A 24,789-nucleotide genomic window follows, 5' to 3' on the forward strand; every position below is an offset into this window, starting at 1 on the left:
GGGACAGACGCCCAGCACATAATGAATGCTCAATTATTTTAAAATAGATAAAGTTTTAAAAAGTGAGTGTGGCACTCCACGCTAATGTGAGTGTCAGAATATGACTGGGTAAGTTGTCCCTGTGTGGGAGACAGGGTGAGGCTTGGTGATCCCAGGTATCCCTGCCTGCTGTAAGCAGATTGTGGCCGGCTCACAAGACAGTCATGCTACCCCGCAACCCCTCAGCCACAGACCTCCCATCGCCAGGTCAAAATAGCCTTGTCCTCATCACTCGTGATTCTGGGACTCAGACTCAGCACGCCTCCCCATGGCCAAGGGAACAGCCTCCCACTCACCAGCAATCCTGCCGTCAATGGGAGCCTGTGGCATCACAGGGAAGGAACAGACCCCCTGGGTCCTGCAGCCGAGCTCTGCACAGTGACATAAGTTGAGGGACTCCTCCTTGCCAAGCTGCCACCTGGCCAGGCCAGGGCCATCCGGGTGGCTGAAGGAGCTGGTAAGGCCTGAGTCTGGTGGCTGCAGCAGGAGGCCCCTTTGGGGGTCCATCTGAGAGGCGCCAGTCACCTCTGCAAGCAGACGAGCACATTGGTTCCGTGGGCCCCAAGCCTCCCCCACTCAACCTCTCAATGGCGAGCCTGGGAGCCCTATGGGGCAGCACTCCTGCTGCTCTTCCTCCATCCAGCCCCTGGTTAGAAGGTCAGGGAGGCAGTGGGGGCAGTGGGTGAGGGCCAGACAGCCTAAGTGCTAACCCCAGCTCCCACGCAAGTAACAACCTGTCAAACCAGTTCCCTCATCTGTGAAACTGGCTACAAAGCCCAGCAGTGACAGAGCCAGGTCTAGAACCCGGGGCGCTATATCCCAGCTCCTCTCCATTTGTCCAACAAGTATTTATTGAGAGCCTGCTATGAACCAGGCATTGTTCTAAGAATCTTGAGGATATATCGCTGAGCCCGCAAAGGCCCCCTGCCTTCAGAGAGCTTATGTGCTAGTCGAGAGCAGGGGAGATGGACAATTGAAATAAAAAGGAAACAGAAACAGTTTCCTTTTTATTTTTCAGTTTCCAGAAACAAAAACAAAGCACCCTAAGGCAGATAGAGAAATCTATCCCTAAGGCAGATAGGGAAATCTGGGAAAGTAGTGGGGTTGCCACTTTAGAGAGGCTGCTCAGGCCTCCCTGACATTAGCGTGTCAACAGACTCAAAGGAGATAGAGGAGTGAGCTATGTGGGTATCTGGAGCAGAGAGGGGAACGCCAGGCAGAGGGAACAGTAGGTGCAAACGCCCTGGGGCAGGTGCGTCTCGGGCTTGACCAATGAAGGAGAAGGCCCATGTGGCTGGAGCAGCATGAGCAAGGGGGAGAAGGCTGGGAGGGGAGGGCAGGGGCAGGAGTCAGCGTAAGAATGGCACTTTGACCCCGAGTGAGAAGGGAGCCCCTGGAAGATGCTGAGCAGAACAAGTGACATGACCTGACTTATTAATCTCTCTGCACTGTGGAGAACAGATCATAGGAGGTCAGGAGCAGAAGCAAGGAGACCAGTGAGGACGTTCTCTGGAGGCAATGGGGTCTGGACCAGGGCAGCAGTGGAGGAGTGAGAAGAGGTTGGATTCTGGATAGATTTGAAGGTAGGGCGGACAGGATGCGTGGACAGTTGGGATGAGTTGGGGTGGGGGTAGAAATCTAAGACGGCATCTGAGCAATTGGAAGGGTGGAGGCGGGGTTTGCGGGGCTGGGGAAGATGGTGGGAAGGGCAAGATATCAGGCATTTGGTTTAAGGGCTGTGGGGGTTGAGATGCCCACTAGACGCCCCAGTGGAGGGGTGGGGCAGGCAGGGTGGGTGCACATATCTAGAATTTGGAGAGGTCAAGCAAATATTGGAATCATTGGCACTGCATGGTATTTAAGACCCAGGATCAGATGAGATTGCCCAGCATCTGAGTGCAGATGGAGAAGCGAAGAGGCCTTCTGGCTTGGGGTACCCCAACAACTAGAAGCAGGGGAGAAGAGTAGAAACTAGAAGAGGAAGTGAGGAGATACCAGTGCAGTAGAGGAAACCAGGTAAGTGGGGTGTCCTGGAAGCCAAGGGAAAAAAGAGTTTTGGGGGAAGGAGAGGTGACCCCCAGGGTTAAAGGCTGCGAGAGGCCGTAGTGAGTCAGGCCTGAGAGTGGACATGGCATGGACATCCCTGTTTTCAGGTTTCTGGAGAGCTTGACCAGAATCATTTCCGTGATGGGCTCCAGAGAAAAAATGAGATATGATACAAACAACCCTTTGCTGGAGAGGAGAGCAGGGAAATGGGGAGGAAAGAGGCAGGGAGGGTGCTGCACGGAAGGAATGCTGCCAGGAGCACCCCAGAGAAGGTGGGTGGAGGGGCAGGAGGGGAGCTCAGCGCACACTGGCCACCTCTTTCATTACTTCGCCTCGAGGATGTCCTGCCCTCCCAAAGAGGCTGATTTGCAGGAGGGACCCAGAGCACCACGAAGAGCTTCCTCACCTTCCAGAGGGACAGGCGAGTGCTGGGTGGGCATCTGCAGCCTGAAGTCCCCTCCAAAAAAGGGCCCACACACCAGGGCTTGCCTCTGGGTCTTGATGTACTGGAGCAGTTCGTACAGGACGTCGCCTGGAGGTGAATAGGAAAGAAGGCAGGCTGCTGACCAGGCTACATGGCGAGGGCCAGCTTCATTCTCCTGCAGCCACCCCCCTCGGGGTGAGGGCTGGCGTGTCCTGTCACAGCTTCAGGCTGACGGCGAGGGGGTTCCTGCTGCAGCTGATGGGGCTGGGCCAGCAATGGGCAGAGCCAGTGCTGTTGGCATGGTGGATGAATTTTAGAAGACATCCTTTCCTGCCGGTAGATGCAGCCACCTCCAAAGCATGCAACTTGCAAGGTCAGGCTGCTTCTCAGCCCCTGCACACACCCTTGGCTGAGGGCTGTGCACAGTGCACAAACTGTACAACTGTACCTCACGTTCCTGGGGGCAGAGACAGTTCTAAGCCTCATGGCATTCCAAGCTCTACTAAAAGTCTGCCCCTGCCTTCCAGGAAACAAAGCTGTCTTAGTCTCCTCCTAAAAGGCAAAATTAGTAGCTGCTTCAATAAATCGTTCACAAAAAGAAAGGCCAGATGTAGTGGCTCACATCTGTAATCCCAGCACTTTAGGAGGCTGAGGCAGGAGGATCACTTGACCCCAGGAGTTTGAGACTAACCTGGGCAACATGGATAGACCCTGTCTCTACAAAAATTTTTAAAATCGGCTGGGCATGGCAGCTCATGTCTGTGGTCCCAGCTACTTGGGAGGCTGAGGCAGGAGGATCACTGGAGCCTAGGAGGTTGAGAGGTTGAGGCTGAAGTGAGCTGTGTTCGTGCCACCAAACTCCAGCCTGGGCAATAGAGTGAGACCCTGTCACAAAAAAAAAAAAAAAAAAAGGCCAGGCGCAGTGGCTCACACCTGTAATCCCAATACTCTGGGAGGCTGAGGCGGGTGGATCACAAAGTCAGGGGAGATCGAGACCATCCTGGCTAACACAGTGAAATCCCGTCTCTACTAAAATTACAAAAAATTAGCTGGGCATGGTAGTGGGTGCCTGTAGTCCCAGCTATTTGGAAGGCTAAGGCAGGAGAATCGCTTGGACCAGGGAAGCAGAGGTTTCGGAGAGCTGAGATCGCACCATTGCACTCCAGCCTGGGCGACAGACCAAGACTCCATCTAAAAAAAAAAAAGGCCAGAATTGGGCCCTGTCCGTGGTGCCAGATATCTCCCTTTACACCTTGGGCCAAAGTGCTGATAGTAGGATGGAAAGAGGGGATCCCATGCAGCCAGAGGGATGCTATGTAGACAGTGGACACTCGAGGATGAGGGTGAGGGGTGTTTGTAGGAAGGTGGAGAGACGAACAAGGGCATGAAGGGAACCAGCCCCAAGCTCATGTGCCTCGGCACAGGACCATCAGGGCTGTGGGGAAGCAGGAAGCCTTGTCTCTCTGTCCCTGCCCTCTCCCCACCTCCCACTAGAGCTCTTGAATCCAAGCTCTTAGAGGGACGGACAAAAGTTCCAGCAGCTGCTACAGAGGCTCATGAGGGAAAGTAGGTGATAGAACTTGGAATGTTGGCCAGGCACAGTGGCTCACACCTGTAATCCCAGAACTTTGGGAGGCTAAGGCGGGCGGATCACCTGAGGTCAGGAGTTCAAGACCAATCTGGCCAACATGGTGAAACTCCATCTTTACTAAAAATACAAAATTGGCTGGGTGTGGTGGTGTGGAGAGGCCCTCTGCAACCCCAGCTACTCAGGAAGCTGAGACAGGAGAATCGCTTGAACCCGGGAGGTGCAGGTCACAGTGAGCCAGGATCATGCCATTGCACTCCAGCCTGGGTGACAGAGTAAGACACCATTTTTTAAAAAAAAAAAAAACAACAACTTGGGATGTGATGTGAGACTGGCTATGCATGTTAGGAGAAAAGGAGCAAATCAACAGATTTCACAACTTCTCTTTGCCACATACACTGTGGGGCTGCTTGGCCAAAATACAGGGTACACAGGAAACATGAGTGAATTCTTAAGAAAAAGACACCAAGGCTGGGTGCAGTGGGTCATGCCTGTAATCCCAGAACTTTGGGAGAGGAAGGTGGATCATGAGGTCAGGAATTCGAGACCAGCCTGGCCAACCTGGTGAAACCCCATCTCTACCAAAAATACAAAAATTAGCCGGGCATGGTGGCACACGCTTGTAGTCCCAGCTACTTGAGAGGCTGAGGCAGGAGAATCGCTTGAACCCAGGAGGCGGAGGTTGCAGTGAGCCGAGATCATGCCACTGCACTCCAGCCAGGGTGACAGAGTGAAACCCCATCTCAAAAAAAAAAAAAAAAGAAAAAGAAAAAGACACCAAATCAGCACAAACATAAGAGTCACCTGAAAACAAGCCAAACAAGACTCAGATGCAATTCTGGAGATTCCTGGAAGGCCCTGCCACCCCTGCCACTGGCTACTGGCCCTCCCCTCGCCAGTCCCTCCCCCCACAAGTCCCTCCCCACAAAGGCCGTGCTGCTGGGGCACCATCATCAGACACCCATTCTTTTGCCTTCAGACCTAGTTTCTGATAAAAATCGAAAGTCATATTGGGAGTCAAGGCTTTTGCTGTTACCAGCCATTTATATCTCAGTGTGAATGAGTATTTGATCTTTCTCTGGCTGGTTTTTTGTTCAGTAGGGGTAGCGGATGGGAGGCAGTAGGATGGAAGTGGGTAGAGGAGACAAGGGCCACAGATAGGGGGAAGAGAAAACACGAGAGAACAGGCCTCTAGAGCTCTGAAAACAAGTGGCCAAGTAGACTCCCCTGCTGAAGGCCTGCTCTACCTAGGAACCCCTTGTCTGGCTCTCTGCACTAGCCAGACAAATGCGTGCAAAACATATGCGTGTTTGGCAATATCCGGACAAGGGACTGCTTATTCTCCCTATGTTTCCACTCTCCCTGGGACTGCTGCGCTCCTAATGCCAAGCTCTGGGTAGTGTTTAGCAGGGTTACGTCATGCCTTTATGCAGAGAGGGGCATCTGCAGTGCTGGAAATGAGCAGATTCCACAAGGAAGACCCCCTCCATCTCCCTCCCTGGGCCCCCCTGGGGCACTTGGCTGGCCTGGCCTGTCAGGGTTCCCACTTAGAGGCAAGCCCGTGAGTTTCCCTAACCTGAGCTGGGCGCGCGGTGCCGGAAGTCGTCCTTGGTGAGGATGCAGAGGGCGCGTCCGTTCATCTCGAACCCGTGCTCTGCAGTGCATGGCAGAGAGTACTCCCGCTCTGCCCAACGCAGCCAGTGCAGCACATCCTCCCTGCTCCACAGTGCGGGCTGGATGCCTGTAACCAACAAGGACAAGCCCCATCACTCCCTTGTCAGGCCCTCGCTTGCCTGTCACCTCCTCAGAGAAGCCCACCCTGAACACTCCATCTGAGCAGATGCTCTCCTGTCCTGGCTCCCAACCCTCATCATCTTCTGTCACTGCCACCTGTTCCTCTTCTTCCTAGCACCTTATCTTCTTCCTGATTACATTTCACATAGGATTTAATTATATGTTCATGTTTATCATTATATACGTATCATGTATGTATTCACTTGTTTATTGTTGGTGCCTCCTCCCCACCTGTTTTCCAATCATCCATTCAACAAGTGTTTAATGAGAACCTACTATGTGCCGGCACTGGACTAGTTGTGCTGGGGCATGCCGTTATGTGTATTCAGCACCTAGAACAGCACCTGGAACATGGTAGGTGCTCAAAAAACACATGTTGAGTTATGACTTGAATGACTGAACAGTCCAATGAAAGGGGTGTTATTGCTATTGTTTCCCAAATGAGGCCCTGAGGTTCCCAGAGGTTAAGTGGCCAGCCCACACTCATTCGGGCAGCATGAGGCACAGCTAGGCTGTCTGGCTACTGGACTTTTCCGCTCCATTGTGCCAACTTGGAATTGGGTTCTTTGCTCAGAGAACAGCCCAGGGGACAACGGAGCCTCCTATGCTCACCTTCAGCGCGTGTGTTTTTACTTCTGGCAACAGCCAGACAAGGGACTGCCTATTCTCCATACGTTTCCACTCTGCCTGGGACTGCTACACTAATGCCAAGTTTTGGGTAGTGTTTAGCAGGGCTAGGTTATGACTTTATGAGCCCTTAATACATTTGCCTTTGTGGGCAAAAAATATTTAAAATAGACCAGGCGTGGGGGCTTACACCTGTAATCCCAGCACTTTGGGAGGCTAAAGTAGGCAGATCCCTTGAGCCCAGGAGTTCGAGACCAGCCTGAGCAACCTGGCAAAACCCCCATCTCTCCAAAAATACAAAAGAAAAAAAAATTTTTTTTTTTTGAGACGGAGTTTCGCTCTTATTACCCAGGCTGGAGTGCAATGGGCGATCTCGGCTCACCGCAACCTCCACCTCCTGGGTTCAGGCAATTCTCCTGCCTCAGCCTCCTGAGTAGCTGGGACCACAGGCACGCGCCACCATGCCCAGCTGATTTTTTGTATTTTTAGTAGAGACGGGGTTTCACCATGTTGACCAGGATGGTCTCGATCTCTTGACCTCGTGATCCACCCACCCGGCCCAAAAGAAAAAATTTAGCCGGGCATAGTGGTGCACGCTTGTGGTCCCAAGTACTAAGGTGGGAGGATTGCTTGCGCCTGGGAGGTCATAGTGAGCCATGATTGCACCACTGTACTCCAGCCTGGGTGACAGAGTGAGACCCTGTCTCAAAAAATATATAAATTTAAATCCTATTTTATGACTGCACTGATATACTTACAGCCCATTGGGTTCAGTTCTACAGGTAAGAAAGCTAGCCTGGCGCCGTGGCTCACGCCTGTAATCCCAGCACTTTGGGAGGCTGAGGCAGGCAGATCATGAGGTCAGGAGTTCAACATGGCGAAACCCCATCTCTACTAAAAATACAAAAATTAGCCAGTTGTTGGGCCTCATGCCTGTAATTTCAGCTACTTGGGAGGCTGAGGCAGGAGAATCGCTTGAACCTGGGAGGCAGAGGTTGCAGTGAGCCAAGATCGTGCCATTGCACTCCAGCTTGGGTGACAAGAGCAAGACTCCATCTCAAAAAAAAAAAAAAGAGGCTGAGGCAGAAGAGAGAAGCAACTGTCCAAGTCCACACCTTGGCAGTGACAAAGACCAGATCAGCCTCTGCTGCCTTATACTCGAAGCCACCCAAGAAATGAACTTAATTTTAACATTTAAAACAAAGGAGCTCTGCATCCTTCATTGTTCATTCATTCCGCCAGTATCGAATGAGCACCAGTCTCCATGCAGTGCTGGGACACAGCACAGAGCCAGGCTGGCAGGAGGGAGGAGCCCCATAACCAATAGCTCAAATGACAGTTCTCACAACGGCACATGGGGAGCGTTCACTGTGCTGAGCAAACAGAAAGTGAGGCACTGGAGCCCAGTTTAAGAGTGAGGAGAGGTTTGCATTACTTCTATTTTGGGACCTAACAATGAATAAGAGAAAAGAATAAATGTCTGAAATTGCCAAAAAAATTATATAAGGCGGGAAAAGAGAATGTATGTGAGAACTGGCCTCTGCGGTGCTACATGTGACAAAGCCATGTAATTAAGATCTAATGGTCTTATGCTAAGATTGACAAGTATCATTGGAAAAGAAGGCGGAGCCCAGGAGTGAGTGTGTGCACGCACATGTGCATATGTGTGTATGTGTACTTTGTAAAGCTAATACATGACAGAAGTAGGATTTTCCTTCAGAGGGAAAGGATAGTGAATCTAATATGGTTTTAAAAAAAAAAAAAACTGACTCTCCACCCGGAAAAAAAATATTTGGTTCCTCACCTCCCACCACTCACATCACAAAAATCAATTGCCAGTAGATTAAAGGCCTAAAGAATAGAAGAACACAAATCTTAATAGAAGCAGAAATCAAAAAACCATATGCACTCAATAAGGGCAGAGGAGACCTCAGCCAATGATAGGAAATGGAGAAGCTATAATAAGAACGAAACACACAGTTGACTATATTAATTTTCTGTGTTTGCGGCAAAAGATACCATAAACAAAACTAACAGAGGATCGATTTCCAGGAAATATTTGCAATGCAGATGACAGATAAAAGGCCAATGCCTAGCATAGATCAAGAGCATCTGTCACTTAATTTTTTTTTTTTTAAGACAAAATAAATCTTCCCAGCAATCCCAGCAGAGCAGGATTTGTCAGCCTCGGCACTATTGACGCTTTGGGACTGATCATCTTTTGCTGTGAAGGCCTATCCCATGCATTGTGGGATGTTTAGGCACACCCTGGTCACTATGCACTCAATGCCAGCCTAGTGCTAACAACTAGAAATGTCTCCAGACATGGCCGAATGTCCCCGGGGGGAGGGGAGCAGCAAAACTGCAGCCAGGTGAGATCCCCTGCAATGAGCACAGCAAATCCACCAATAAGCATGTGACAAGACATGTCACCTCAATAGTCAGGGAAAGGTGCCATCAGAGAAGAATAAGATATCACTTAACAGCAGGAGTGCAGGGAAAAGGATGCCTTGCTGGTGAAAATAGGAATTTAGAGCCTCCACGGGAGATGAGGCCGGTGATATGCAAGACACCAAAAACTGACTAGTGTAAAATGTGGAGGCCATATGATGGGCAGATTGAGGGGTCGAGGGCAGGTCTCCACAGCCAGCTAGGGCTTCTGGGGATGGGGGGGGGGGGCCACCACCCAATTGCATTGTACCTGAACTCATATTTTTTTGTGCAATTCCCCTAGTTCACCATATTTGAGGCTGTCAGCCTGAAAATTCAAAACTAGGATTCTTGGCCCAGTGGCTCAGCTCTGTAATTCCAGCAGTTTGGGAGGCAGAGAAGGGAGGATGGTTTGAACCCAGGAGTTTGAGACCAACCTAGACAACACAGTCAGACCCTTGACTCTACAAAAAAAATTTTTTTAATTAGCCAGGCACAGTGGTGCATGCTTATAGTCTCAGCTACTCAGGAGGCTGAGGGAGGGATTGAGCCCAGGAGTTTAAGGCTGCAATGAGCTATGATAGTGCCACTGCACTCCAATTCCAGCCTGAGCAACAGAGTGAGATCCTGTCAAAAAAAAAAAAAAAAGGCTAGGTGCAGTGACTCATGCCTGTAATCCCAGCACTTTGGAAGGCCAAGGCGGGAGAATCACAAGGTCAGGAGTTCAAGACCAGCCTGGCCGACATGGTGAAACCCTGTCTCTACTTTAAAAAGTACAAAAATTAGATGGGTATGGTGTGCACCTGTAATCACAGCTACTCAGGAGGCTGAGGCAGGGGAATTGCTTGAACCCGGGGGGCAGAGGTTGCAGTGAGCCAAAATTGCACCATTGCACTCCAACCTGGGAGACAGAGCAAGACTTTGTCTCAAAAAAAAAAAAAAAAGAACAACAACAACAAAAAAAACAGAAACTAAAAAACAACTATGATTCTTGAGTCAGAGTGGTAAGAGTCCCTAGGTTTGGCTAGAGGGTGGAGGTGCATTCCCCATCCATCTGGCTGTTCTGCCTCCCTGAAAATATTAAAGCCTCAATGAGAGGGGAAACTCTGAACTTTCTAGACATTATCAACCACAGATGTGGTCCTCCCCTGCAGGTCCAGAGAGATGGGCATGGACTTCCCAAGATGTCTCTGAGAGACCCTGAGGTCACACACAGCCTGCAGTGGCAACTGGAAACTCGAAGCCTGTCATCATTATTCTTTCATGACCTGTGCTCACTCCCACCTCACCTTTGTTTTTTTTTTTTTTTTTGAAGACAGAGTCTTGCTCTGTCACCCAGACCGGGGTGCAGTGGCACAATCTTGGCTCACTGTAATCTCCGCCTTCTGGGTTCAAGCAATTCTCCTATCTAAGCCTCCCGAGTAGCTGGGACTACAAGCACACACTGCCACATCCGGCTAATTTTTGTATTTTCAGTAGAGACAGGGTTTCGCCATGTTGGTCAGGGTGATCTCGAACTCCTGACCTCAAGTGATCCACCTGCCTCGGCCTCCCAATGCGCTGGGATTACAGGCGTGAGCCACCGTGCCCAGCCCTGCCTCACCTTTCATTTCATTGCTACCAGCACCTCCAGTCCAATGATAAAGAAAAGAAACTTTCTTGGCCGGGCGCGGTGGCTCAAGCCTGTAATCCCAGCACTGTGGGAGGCCGAGGCGGGTGGATCACGAGGTCAAGAGATCGAGACCATCCTGGTCAACATGGTGAAACCCCGTCTCTACTAAAAAAATACAAAAAATTAGCTGGGCATGGTGGTGCGTGCCTGTAATCCCAGCTACGCAGGAGGCTGAGGCAGGAGAATTGCCTGAACCCAGGAGGCGGAGGTTGCGGTGAGCCGAGATGGCGCCATTGCACTCCAGCCTGGGTAACATGAGTGAAACTCCGTCTCAAAAAAAAAAAAAAAAAAAAAAAAAAAAAAAAAAAAGAAAAGAAACTTTCTTGTTCCCAATGTCTTCAAAGAATACTAAAGTCAAAACGCTTTCCCAATAAGACTTAAGCTCCAAGGAAATGACCAGGTCCCAGGCAATGGGTCAGCCTCCAGGGTCTCGATCAAATCCCACAATGAGCCAAAGCCCCTACACCAGTGGAACTGCCATGCACTGGATGAGCCACCTAGCTCTGGGCCAGGTCTCCAGGCTCAGGTTCCAGCTTCCAGCTCAGCACTTTGCTACCCAAGCGTCTTAGTCCATTTCCTGCTGCTTATAACAGAATACCTGACACTGGGTAGTTTATAAAGAAAAGGAGTTTATTTCTTACAGTTACGGAGGCTGAAGTCCAAGGTCAAGGAGGAGCTTCTGGCAAGGGGGCCTTCTTGCTGGTGGGGAGTCTCTAAAGAGTCCCAAGGTAGTGCTGTACATTTCAACATGAGTTTTGGAGGGGACGTTCAAACCATAGCCACCTCAGACATGCCACTCAAGTTCTCTAAGCCTCAATTTCCCCCTCTGTGAAATGGGGTAATAATACAACTTTAGGCTGCTGTGCTGTGAGGGGCAGTGTGGTGCAGTGGTTAGGGGCCCAGGCTACCGACCTACCACCCAGCACTGCCACTTCTTGGTAGAGACCCAGACATATGGTGAACATCTCCACCCAAAGACATGCACCTGAATGTCCACAGGAGCTTCGTTCATAAAAGAAAAGAACAAGAAACATTTCCAATATCTATCCATGGAAGAACAAAGAATCAAATTGAGATGTCCTAGTGCCATGGACTGTTGTTCAGCAAAAAAACCAGAAAGTGCAAACGTCTGCTGCACACGACACAGGGCTAAAGACAACATGCTGAGAGGGAAAAGCCAGACACGAAACTACGACCAAGAGCAGACAATGCTAACGTGGGGATTCGAGTCAGAAGAGAGGTCACCTTTTGGATGGGAATTGGCTGGGAAGGACACAAGATAACTTTCCGGCTTGCTGAAAATCTTCTAGATCTTGACCTGGGTGGTGGTTACACAAGTGTATAGCCAGTTCAGATTTGTACATCTGACTGTATGTAAGTTATACTTCAGAAAAAGCAAAAGCAAAAACACGGCCAGGCATAGTGGCTCAGGCCTGTAATCCCACTTTGGACGGCCAAAGTGGGAGGGTCACAAGGTCAGGAGTTCGAGACCAGCCTGGCCGACATGGTGAAACCCTCGTCTCTACTAAAAATACAAAAATTAGCCAGGCACTGTTGCATGCACCTGTAATCCCAGCTACTTGGGAGGCTGAAGAAGGAGAATCACTTGAACCTGGGAGATGGAGGTTGCACTGAGCCAAGATCATGCCATTGCACTCCAGCCTGGGTGACAGAGTGAGACTCAAAAAAAAAAAAAAAAGTAAAAACATAAAACAGCAACAAAAAGCATAGATGATGTTGCTAGGCCAGCTGTAAATAACGTGACCTAAATGACAGTACCTCAGTTTCATCATCGGTAAAACCAAGGATGACAAAAAAACTGTACTGGCGGCACAAGGCTGTCACAAGGGTGCTCTGAGATAATCCATTTAAACAGCAGTGCCTGGCATGTGGCATGTGCTTTCTGACATACAGGGAGCTGTGGACGTCGAGGTAATACGTGCAAAACGTGTGGCACAGGGTCCAACACCTGGCGGGTATTATCTAAGGCATCAATTGCCCTCAAGGAGTCTCCCTGACTTAGTTGCCGGGATGAGAGTAACTGGGACCCCCCCTCCGAGTCTAAGATGAAGCTGGGCCTTCACCTGCAGATCAGCGCCCCAGCCTCTCCCTCTCTTGGCAACAATCCACCGCGTTTTCAGTTCTTTCCCATTCACCATCTTGGTCCCTCAAGATTCCAGGCAAATGTCACCTCACTCTCCCGGCCCAGTGGCCTGCTTACTGAGGATTTCCAGCTTGGCTGGCTCCGGACTCCCCGTTCCCAAGGCAGATATGGACAGAGTCCCCTGGCTGGGGCAGCAAGAGGAGCTACCTATCCAGGATACAATTGGAGGGCTCAGGATACAATTCAGGTGTCTCCCTGAAGAGTCAACACTGTGTCCCCAACCTCCTCCCAGAGCAGGGCTAGATGTGGGGGTTCCCCTCCACCTCCCAGCTGCATCAACTCCTCTGTCCTTATCTGTGGATTTAGTGCTTTTTTACACAGTCACTGAATCCCCAACTAGAATGTCAGTTCCAGGAGGCATACGCTTTTCCTGTCTCAGTCGCTGTGGTCTCTCCAGCACCGACAACAATGCTTGTCACATAGTAGCTGCTCAATAAAAATAAATTGCTTAAATAAGTGAGTTGAGCAAAGCAGTGTGGGGTTGCCCCCAGGCTTCCTTGCCTGTCCCTTCTCCAGCCCCTGACTCCCACCTCAACTGGACCTCTCTTCCCACAGCATCCCTGTTACCCTCTTACTCAAGAAACTATTGCTCCCATCTATGAAGCCCATCAAGTCAAAACCCCTCTGTCCTGGTTTCAAGATCCCTCAGAGTGCCCCTCCCCACCTTACCAAAGTTATTTCCCACCACTTCCCACCACACCCCTGCAGTTTACTGGGTCTACTGAGCTCCGGGAGCCACAGAGCAAGACCGGCCTTTAGCAATCAAATCAGAATGAACGGCTGGCTTCTCTCTACCTTGCAGGATTCCCTTGCAGGAAGAATGCAGGAGACAGTTAAAGTGCTTGGCCAGTACCCTAAAAATGGGAGCTATCATCACCTGAGGCCAGAGGCAGTTGCTCAAAGTAAATGACGGCTGTGGGATCTGAGGGATGCCGGTTCGAATCCCAGCTCCACCACTTTACAGGTGGGTAGCTTTGGACAAGATAATGCCCCTAAGGCCCAGTTTTCAGAGATAACAAAAGAATCCACTTTCCGTGGCTACTGAATATGTTCAATCAGACAATAAATACGATATGCCCGTCACAATACCTAGTCAAGAGTAAAAACTCAACCAACGGCCTTGATTCTGATGATCAGCATCCTCACTGGTGGAGCCCAGCCTGAAAACAGAGAGACTAGCTTGCTTCTCTGCCATGATGGATTATCAGTTACCATGTCCTTAGTTTATTGTGTGTCATTGTGTCTCCAGATAGCCCTTAAATCTGTCACCCCATTGCTTGGCCCCATTGTCTTCTTAGACAATAATCCTTTTCTTGGTAATCACACCAAGCTTTCTGGTCATCACCACACTGTGGGGGCAGGGCCAGTGCATACAGTCACCTTGTGTACTGCACAAAGGCACCCTCAGAGAAGGGCGTGGGAGGATGGAGGTGAAATCCAGCCGGAACTTTGATTGGCTTCTCCCCAAATTGGGTCTTTCCAGTTTGCACAAAGTTGCATATAGTCTAGTCCGGACCCTGTGTTTAAGGAGGGGAGAGGTTCTTTATCCTCATGGTAATAGTTTTCGGAATTCCCCATCTGTTTGTGGTTGCCACATTCCTTTTCATTGCCAGGTGATGATGTCACTGTCAATACTCACACATTCCAGTGAATTAGAACATTCTCTTTTAATCTCCAGCCTCCCTATTCCACCCACCTCGCTGGTGTTTTACGCCCACATCCATCTAACTTCCTGCTTATCATATGCCGTGATCTAGGGCAGCATTTCTCAAACCATTTTGACCTCAACCCATGCTAAACAAATACATTTATATCCACACACGTATACAGGCAGTGCTCGACTTACAACCAAGATTGGTTCCGACAGACCGGTCGTAACACGATTTGGTCGTAAGTTGAGTAGGCTATATGTACAGTTGAAATGGTGCACACGGAGATGGTAATGATGCTGGAAGCTGGTCCACACTGTCGCACGCCCAGCTGGGCAACGTTTGCACTGCCAGACGCGGAGCAGTCATGGCTAGCGATTGTGGTCGTAAAGTAAGTTGCATAGGTCGTAAGTCGATCAATACCTGTATATAAATAGCCTAAACAAAGTAGTCACAAATCTCGGCTACCTTTACCATTTATAATGTACTTTGATGTGTTCTATTTCAATTTTTTAAAATACTTATCTTGGTCCACTAAGTTGATTTTACTTCCCTAGTAAGTCTTGACCAGCACTTTGAAAATAAACAAAATGTGGTTCTCAAACCAGCAGCATCAGCATCATCACCCAGGAGTTTATTAGAAATCTGCAGAATCTGGCCAGGTGCTGTGGCTCACGCCTATAATCCCAGCACTTTGGGAGGCTGAGACAGGCAGATCACCTGAGGTCAGGAGTTTGAGACCAGCCTGACCAACATGGAGAAACCCTATCTCTACTAAAAACACAAAACATTAGCAGGTGCATGCCTGTAATCCCAGCTACTGGGGAGGCTAAGGTAAGAGAATCACTTGAACCCGGGAGGCGGAGGTTGTGGTGAGCTGAGATTGCACCACAGCACTCCAGCCTGGGCAACAAGAGTGAAATTCTGTCCAAAAGAAAAGAAAGAAGGAAGGAAGGAAGGAAGGGAGGGAGGGAGTGAGGGAGTAAACCTGTAGAGTCTCAAGCCCCATGCATGTTGAAATCTACATTTCAACATGGTTCCCAGTAAATCCACATGCCATTAAAAGCTGAGAAGCCCTGGTCTGGAATACCAAGAAGCCAAAATTGTTAGAGTTGATCTCTTAAATGAAGTGCCAGGAGCTCTCTCACACATGAAGGATGTGAACTTGAGCATGGGCACCCAAAAGTTGTTCAAGCTTCCCAAAGGCCCATTTCTCCTGCTTTACACGTTCAGGGAGTCACAGAGCAGTGTTATCCCTCTCCTTGTGACTCTGAATATAGGACGTGGCACTGTACGTCTCTTCCCATGGCTATTCACAACTAGGAGCTTTGAAAGTCAATTTCAAAACACGAAGATGTCTCAGTTCCCCTGCATTCGAAGTGAGAAGTTCACAGACCTTTTCTCTGGGGAATAAGCTCCAGGGAAAAGAAGAGACACATGACCAAGAAGAAAGAGTCCTGCATTGGAGGCCTTGTCTGGCTTTTAGCATTATGGATGGCTCTTGCCCTCACTGAGCCTCAGTTTCTCTGTCATTGAATGAAGCTATGGTGGTGACCATCACTAAATTACCTCCTCTCAAAATTCCCCCAAGTTGTCCCTTAAGGATGCATCGCTTCCTCCCAGACTCACTCCCCTGTGACATCAGCCCAGTTCTGCAAGTGGTCCTAGAGCCTGTGCTGCCAGCTGTCCCTGCCATAGCTCCTGACTCACTCTGGCCTTGGGCAGACCCTCATGGCCATGGACCAGGGATGGGGAGGTGAGAATCCTCTTTCGTTCCCTATTTAACTACAGGGAAGCACAGCTGTGAATCTCCATGAATCCCACTCCTCCATCCCAGTAGACCTCCTGTCCGTATGCCACAACCCTGGACATCAGAGGTGTCCTCAGAGTGGACTTTCCACTGCTTTACTACACATCTTTATCAGGAAAATCAACACAGAAAGGTGAGCTCTACAGGAAAATAACTTCTGTGCTCCCTTAGCATCAACTCACAAAGCTAAACAAGATCTGTTTTCACTTCTTGCTGAGACAGATCAGTCCTGAATACTAGAAAGGAGGCTGGAGGTAGGGGAGGGAATGGGGTGGGTGACGAGGAATAAACATCAGAGAGAAGGGCAGGGATGGAAATCCAGCTTCAGAAAATTAGGAAACTGGGCTGAGATCCCCCCCAAAGGGGCTGAAAAGTCAAACCCTCACTGAGTGTCAGTCGTTTGCCTGGTTGGGATGTTGCTGACAGGAAAATGAGTCATTTGGCATCCCCTTTCTTTTAAAACTGTCAGATATTTACTAAGGGCCAGAACTGTATTGTCTGAATATTTGCAGACGTTCCAATAAATATGAGTCATGGAATCTAAGATGACAGGTATAGAAGATGCTGCTGGGGCCCCGCCCACAGGCCCTGGCTCTTACCTCCACACTCTGAAGGCTGCCTAATGCCCCCCGACTCTGCCTGGGGCTTTTTCTAGCTGCAGGAATCCCTTCAGCCAGGGTACATGATAACTTGGGAATGCTAGAGAGCCAATACCTCTGGAAACGACACTCATCCCGTCATGGAAGGGAAGTGAGTGGATAACCCCCTTACCCATTAGTTGGAATGACTTAGGATTCGCTGTCCCCAGAGACCTCCATGGTGCTAACTGGCCCAAAAGAACACCTTTGAGATTTCCTTCTCTTCTCTGTCTTTCCTCCCTACTCCTCGCCAGTATTTTAAGGTCTGCTCCCGGGGAAATCTAACCCAAGGCGACAGGACTAGTAGCTCAGGAGTTGTAAGCTAGGAGAAAAGAGGTCACGAAGATCTGCACCCTGAGTTGTGCAACCAGGGAACAGGCTGCCTCAAGAGGGGAGGAAACTCCTGTCACTAGAAATGCACAGAAGGTCTGGTGACCATCTCAGAAGGCCCCACAGAAGTGATCCTGCATTGTTTGGAGGTTCTGGCGTTCTTGATGAAGACCTCTAGTCACTCATGCATTCATTCATTCAATAGCTACTTAGTGAGCTTCTGAGCTTAGGAAGTTTGGTCTTAGGGAAATAGGATTTCCCAGGGCTCAGAGGAAAGTTGTGGATCTTGTGACTGAATGTCACTATTAGAAAGTGTTTCTTAGAAGTTGTGTTAAAATTTCTAATCTTATATCTTTAGTTAACAGATAGGTATGGCCGAGCGTGGTGGCTCACACCTGTAATCCCAGCACTTTGGGAGGCTGAGGCGGGTGGATCACGAAGTCTGGAGTTCAAGACAATCCTGGCCAACATGGTGAAACCATGTCTCTACTAAAAATACAAAAAGTAGCTGGGCATGGTGGCACACACCTATAATCCCAGCTACTCAGGAGGCTGAGGCAGGAGAATACCTTGAACTCAGGAGGCGGGGGGTTGCAGTGAGCCGAGATCACACCATTGCATGCCAGTGTGGGCAACAAGAGGGAAACTCCGTCTGCAAAAAAAAAAAAAAAAAAAATGGGTGTGTATCTTAAAATTAGATTAAGTCAACTTTTTTTTTTTTTTTTGAGACAGAGTCTTGCTCTGTCTGCCAGGCTGGAGTGCAGCGGTGCGGTCTCAGCTCACTGCAACCTCCAAATCCTGGCTTCAAGCTATTGTCCTGCCTCAGCCTCCCGAGTAGTTGAGATTACAGGTACGTGCCACCACACCCAGCTAATTTTTGTATTTTTAGTAGAGTCAGGGTTTCACCATGTTGGCCAGGATGGTCTTGATCTGCTGACCTCACGATCCGCCCGCCTCGGCCTCCCAAAGTGCTGAGATTACAGGCGTAAGCCACCGTTCCTGGCCCCTTTTTTAAAAAATCAACGTTCAGAGAATACAAGAACTCCAGAAGTCTTTTCTCAGAGGATATGAAAGTGCAATCATGGTGGGCACTTTTAGTCCTAAACTCCTACAGTCTTACCAGTTCTTACCCACTCCCTGTCCCAGGTCCAACTCCATCATCACCTTCCACGCTCACCTTCAACCTCTCCACCCCCATCACTGCCCACATCCTCAGTGAACACACAGCTGGTTCCCTATGACAAACATTCGAACAAGAGAAAATGCACTTTTCAAAAGAATTATAGGTTTGCATATTTGGATTTACCAAGATGATGACTAAACTTTCTAAATTCTCACTTCTCCTTCTGTACCTTCTCACCTCATAACTTTGAGCTAGGCTGCCAGTGGACAGGAGGAAACTGAAGGTTATGTGACCATGGGCAGAACACAGCCTCCTGGGCCTCAATTTCCTTATTTGGAATAGAAGTGAGTTTCATGGGCCTGGTGTGGCGGCTCACACCTGTAATCCCAGCACTTTAGGATGCTGAGGTGGGCAGATCACCTGAGGTCAGGAGTTCAAGACCAGCCTGACCAACATGGAGAAACCCCATCTCTACTAAAAATACAAAAGTTAGCTGGGCATGGGGGTGCATGCCTGTAATCCCAGCTACTTGGGAGGCTGAGGCAGGAGAATCGCTTGAACCTGGGAGGCAGAGATGCAGTGAGCTGAGATCACGTCACTGCACTCCAGCCTGGGCAACAAGAACAAAACTCCGTCTCAAAAAAAAAAAAAAAAAAAAGTGAGTCTACCTAAAAGTGGTAGGTAAACCCAACAACTACGGGCTCTACCTACCAGCCTGGACAGTATAGGACTTGGTGTGTGGGACAAAATGAAGCAGCAGAGAGAGCGCTTGTGGAGTCCCCAACTCCCACTGCCGCTTCCCTGCACCATTGCCCTGCAACACCAGAGCCACCCCCATGCTAGTCTCCCTTCAGAGCTTGCTCCTGGGTGAGTGTGAGCATTGGTCCCATCTTCTCTCTAACTGTGGAAAGATGGACTCTGTTTCCCATTTAAAGGGTGCCAGACCATAAATGGCAGAGGTGTGTAAGAGCCAACAGGCTCTTCCCAAAGCCTGTGAAGTCAAACTCCATGCTCTGCTCAGCCCTCAACTCAGTCCTATCATCAGCTCAAAAAGCAGGTTGTGGCCAGGAAATAGATAAAGCGGGGATCCAAGCACTGGGCCAGCTGGGTAGGAAGTGACCGGGAAGCTCTACAAGCCAGCCCACATGTGCCTGCCCACAGCTGCCCCAAGACCTCCCACCCAGATCCCGGACGGCTGCCAATCTGTTGATTTCTACAGCTTAGGAACCACGGTTTAAAAATCCCTGAGATTATCAGCAGGACCAAGTTTTGGCCCAAGAGCCTGTATGATCTTGGGCATGTCACTTAGCTCTTCTCCTGCCAGCTTTGCCATTTGAAACATAGGCATGAATGCATTAATGTTGAGCCTGCTCCATGTTTATGAGTTTCCTTAAGTGAGAGCACTGCTTAGGAAAAGGAAGTGAAAGGCTGTGGCCAACATGTTTCCCATGGTTACCTTTGGGTGGATATGGCTATTCTGTATATTTTTCTTATACATCTCTGTCATTTCCCTATATTTTGACAACAAGCACATGCTACTTTTGTAACACTAAAATTAAACACTAAGGCTAGGTGCAGTGGCTCACGCCTGTAATCCCAGCACTTGGGGAGGCCAAGACAGGCAGATCACCTGAGGTTAGGAGTTCGAGACTAGCCTGGCCAACATGGCAAAACCCCATCTCTACTAAAAATACAAAAATTAGCTGGGCATGGTGGCGGGCGCCTGTAATCCCAGCTACTCAAAAGGCTGAGGCTGGAAAATCACTTGAACCCAGGAGATGGAGGCTGCAATGAGCCGAGATCACGCCATGGCGCTCCAGCCTGGGCAACAAGCACGAAACTCCATTTCAAAAAAAAATTTAAAAAAAAGTAAACACTTATCGAAGAGAGGGTTCTACATACATACAACCACCCAGTGTTTAGCCTCTCTAGCTTCTTCACTGGCAATGTCCCCAACTCTTTGTCTTTAGGCTGGAAGGGACCCAATAACTCATTTGATCCCAATCCTCATATTACCAATGAGGAGACTGCCTGGCCCCCACATTTGTCCGTATCTGTTGTATACCTTCTCCAACTTTCTCACCAAGGAAAAGCTAAAGAAAACTCAGCAAAGAAACAGCAAACAGAGGGAAGGTAATTTCATTTTGGCATCTGGCCAAAATTAAATTTTTAATTGACAAATTATAAATCATAATTGTATATATTTATGGGGTACAAAGTTATGTTATGAAATATATATAAAATTTTGGCAGGCACAATGGCCCATGCCTGTAATCCCAGCACTTTGGGAAGCTGAGCTGGGAGGATTTCTTGAGCTCAACCAGTTTGAGACCAACCTGGGCAACATAGTGAGACCCTGTCTCTTATTTTAAAAAATAAAAATTAATTTTAAGGGCCAGGTGTAGTGGTTAACACCCATAATCCCAGCATTTTGAGAGGCCAAGGTGACAGGATAGCCTGAGTCCAAGACCAACCTGGGCAATAGAGTGAGATTCCCATCTCTACTAAAAATTTAAAAATTAGCCATCGTGTGCTTGTAGTCCCAGCCATTGGGTAGGCTGACGTGGGAGGATTACTTGAGCCCAGGAACTCAAAATTAAAGCTGCATTGAGCTGTGATTACACCACTGCGCTCTAGCCTAAGCAACAGAGCAAGACCCTGTATCTAAAACATAATAAAAAATTAATTTTAAAAGTCACCTTTTCTCCTCCCCTCTACTTACGGAGTCTTCCTGGCAGCTTGCAGATCCCCCCTTCACCCAGCAGCTCCATTTGAGCTTTACATCTGGCTTGGACGTGGGTGCCTAGGGGAGGCATGACTGCCACAGGGCTTATAGGAGAACCGGCCGATTCTCCCCCCTAGAGAAAGAAAAACCAGGGCAGTTGAAGAAGAGCATCTTGGTGAAGGCTCAGCCATCTTTAAATGTCTGAAGAATTTTTTGGAAGGGAAAGAGTGTTTATCTCTGCCAATACACTGCATCAACCTTAAAGGTAGGAACCATGTATATCTTCAACTCAGTCTCATCAACATCTTGTACCCAGTGGACACAATAAATGACACCCTTCCAATTCAAGCTTTCCATAAATGTGGCTAACTCCTCCAGAGGGATCCCCTGCCAAGGCTTGTCTGATTGAAATCTGAGGGCCTAGGAATACTCACTGGATCCTTGGCGAGGACAGCGCAGGAAACCTGAGGGGTCAGGATCAAAAGACCTTACATCAGAAATAAACAAACAGGCCGGGCGCGGTGGCTCACACCTGCAATCGCAACACTTTGGAAATCTGAGGCGGATGGATTACTTGAGGTCAGGAGTCTCAGACCAGCGTGACCAACATGGTGAAACACCGTCTCTACGAAAAATACAAAAATTAGCTGGGCATGCTGATGGAGCCTGTGATCCCAGCTACTCCGGAGGCTGAGGCAGGAGAATCACTTGAACCCAGGAAGCGGAAGTTGGAATGAGCCAAGATCGCACCACTGCACTCCAGCCTGGGCAAGAGGGCAAGACTCCGTCTCAGAACAAACAAACACTGTTTTCAAAAGAGAAGAAGAAAGGATACATTTCTGAATCCTAAGGTCTCATTACTGGAAGCCTGTATCTTTACAATTCGACAATCAGCATGGCCTCCAGAGATGACGGGGCTCTTCCATCTCGATGAGAAAACAAAAAAGGTGGCAGGATTTTGTAGGAACAGGAGGCTCCTTGGGACTCCTGCTCAGCCACAGGCTGCCACAGCACTCAAAGGAAAAGCGAAACCAGTTCCACCAAGTCATTTTTCACTCTAGGATCGTCAGCAGCTTTACATTCATCTCTTGGGAACCAAGAAGAGCTGAGAAAGATTTTGAATCCGAGCCAACAAAGTAAACTCCAGAAGCCTTGGCTGCAGCGAAAGGGGATTCAACAGCTTTCAGGGTCGTTCTCACTTCATTTGTGCCCCACCAACTCCCGCGTTGGTGCTGTATCCCAAGTAATCAAACCTCAGGGGCTGCCACGTGGTGGGGAAGGGAAGCTTGCCTTGCTGAGAAGGGGCCCAAGGCACAGGAATTGCGTAGGACTCGCAGGAGGCCTCTTGTCGACTCCTCGACCCTCTTCCAAGTAAGAGGAGTGGGGAATTTCGGGGCTGTAACTGACTAGGAAATGCCAGCCATGGAGCTGCTGAGGATCAGACTCCTGGGTTTCAGCATGGAGGCCAGGGAAGGGTCTCATAAATGGATATGGGTCTTGGCGAGAAGGGAGTGGAGAAAGGCCTTGGAGTGGGACGGAGCCCCAGCTCTGGGGGCAGTTCTGAGGCTCCTAGGAAACCGGTGAGTGGGGAGGGGCTGCTAAAGAGGGGATCCCTGCATGAATGCGTTCACCAGCTGTGAGGACCAGGCTTGGGCAGGAACTTCCAGGGACCTCACATCTGGTTGGTGTAGTCGCGACCAGTGGTAAGGGGACTGCAGAAAGGGCCTGCAGGGACTGTGCGTGTTGCCTTCGGAGCTGTCTATGACACCGAGAGTCAGAGGCAGCGACCCGCGTCTGGAGGTGGAAAGGGAGGTGAGTGAGGGATGGCTGTGAGGTTTAGGAATGTGTTGGAAAGAGAGGTTCCCACCAGGTAAAAGGTCTGATAAAATAGGTTTGGAAATCGAGGTGGTGGGGAGAGGATGAGGGAGCAGGGGGCTCCGCGGACGCGCTGCGTGTTCAGCCGCCAGGCTCTTACCTGCATTACAGGTAGAGATGAGGAAGCCACCGGTTTTCTGTCGCGAGCGCTCTCCCGGCTGTGGCTGCTGGGGCCCTAAGACCTGTGGTCCCGAGTCCTCCTACCCCAAACCCCTAACCTGGCTCCAAGAACTGGAAGGATGTGTGGGAGGAAATCTCTTTCGGGGAGCGCCAAGGCGTGTGCACCCGGGTCTTCCCTAGGCGGGCAGGCGCGCCGAGGCTCTCCAGTAATCGCTTTCCTTCCGGGAAACGAAAACGAAAGAGCGGGATGCGGTTCCACTCGCGCGGCTGCAGGTAGGGGCAGGGCAGGGACCAGCTCTGCGGGAGCGCAGCCCCGGGGCGCTGCTCGCTCGCCAGCCTGGGAGGCGTCGGTAGTGAACACAGCCTCCCGCCGGCGGACAGCACCTCGGGCGGCCTGGCCTTGGCTCCCATGGGGCAGAGGCGGGATTCTGCGGGATCTGAGGAGCTAAGGGGACCCCTAGTCCTGAACTCGGGACCAACTGCGTCTCTCATGGTCCCGAGCTTAGGACCAGGACCCTGTGAGTCTCCACACTTGGGATGGGAAAGGGACGCCCATGGGGTGTTCCTGGACTTGGTGCCTCTCCCTTTAGGGGTGAGTGAACTTCCCAGCCCCGACCCTGTCTCCTCGCGGATACCCAACAGGTCCGGAACCGTAGTGCCACCATCAGAGCTGCTGTGCTCCCCTAAGCAACGCCAGACTACTTGGAGATCCCGACTGACACCTTTCCCCGGTGCCTCTGGCTGTTCCAGGGTTGATGCCTTGGCACCATCACCCTTTCCACCTGCCTCAGCTCCCCCTGCCTCAAGAGAGGTTGTGCGCATGAAAACACAGCAGACACCGAAGAAAAGGAAAGAAAAGCCTTAACAACCTTCTGCTGAAAATCTGAGGGTGTAGACGCTGTTGCAAAGAAGGCTCAGCACTGGTGCATCATCATAAGCTCTAGGCCAGCAATAAGAAATCAGGAAGAACAAGTAAAGAAACCCAGGAGAAAAAAAAAATGAGCAAAGGATATGAATAAACAGTCCACATAAAAGGAAATGCTAAATGGCTCCTGAATATTAAAAAAAAAAAAAGATGCCCAGGGCCAGGCGCGGTGGTTCATGCCTGTAATCCCAGCACTTTGGGAGGCCAAGGCGGAAGGATCGCTTGAGCCCAGGAGTTTGACATTGATCTGGAAAACATAGTGAGATCCTGTCTCTACCAAAAATTTAAAAAATTAGCCCGGCTTGGTAGGGCTACACCTGTAGCCCCAGCTACTCAGGAGGCCGAGAGTGGAAGATCGCTTGAACCTGAGAGGTGGAGGCTGCAGTGAGCCGTGATTGTGCCACTGCACTCCAGCCTGGGCAGCAGAGAAAGAAAAAGATGTTCAGGCGAACTCATTATTTTAAATGTGAAAATTAAAGTCATTCTGAGTTAAAAATTTTTACCCATAAATTTGGCAGAAATTTTAAAGTTTAATGACATAATCTGCTGGAGAGGCTGAGGGGAACAGGCACTCCACTGGGAATGTAAAGTGGTGCAACCCCATGGCAGGGTCTGGCAAAGTCACAAATGCATTTTCCTTTCACCCAGCAATCTGCCCCCAGGAAATTCATTCAACAAATATCCAAAGTATACATGGTTACTTATTTCATCATGGTTTATAATAGCTAAGTATTGGAAATAACTCAGGTGTCCATAAAAGGAGGCTTGATAAAGTTATGTACATTCATTTCCCTTAATTTTAATTTTCCT

At 49.6% G+C, this 24,789-nt stretch overlaps 1 protein-coding gene across 3 annotated transcripts in view; it reads right to left on the reverse strand.

The window, feature by feature from the left end:
- ETV7 (ETS variant transcription factor 7) overlaps window positions 1-23,366 on the reverse strand; it is a 47,842-nt gene extending 24,476 nt beyond the window's left edge. Inside the window, exons 1-5 of one of the 3 annotated variants that reach the window (XM_032253564.1) lie at window positions 23,035-23,366; window positions 21,057-21,192; window positions 5,674-5,838; window positions 2,492-2,617; window positions 336-566 (exon numbers count right to left, since the gene is read on the reverse strand). In XM_032253564.1, coding sequence (XP_032109455.1) covers window positions 336-566; window positions 2,492-2,617; window positions 5,674-5,838; window positions 21,057-21,192; window positions 23,035-23,040 — 664 coding nt within the window. In that variant the 5' untranslated portion in view covers window positions 23,041-23,366. Of the gene's footprint in view, window positions 1-335; window positions 567-2,491; window positions 2,618-5,623; window positions 5,839-21,056; window positions 21,193-23,034 lie in introns of those variants that run through there. The other 2 variants (XM_032253563.1, XM_032253565.1) reach the window with 2 other exon arrangements.
- Window positions 23,367-24,789: the final 1,423 nt, after the last annotated feature.

The sequence above is a fragment of the Sapajus apella genome, unplaced genomic scaffold, assembly GCF_009761245.1.
Source record: "Sapajus apella isolate SASKATOON/1434 unplaced genomic scaffold, GSC_monkey_1.0 scaffold83, whole genome shotgun sequence".
Lineage (NCBI taxonomy): Eukaryota > Metazoa > Chordata > Mammalia > Primates > Cebidae > Sapajus > Sapajus apella.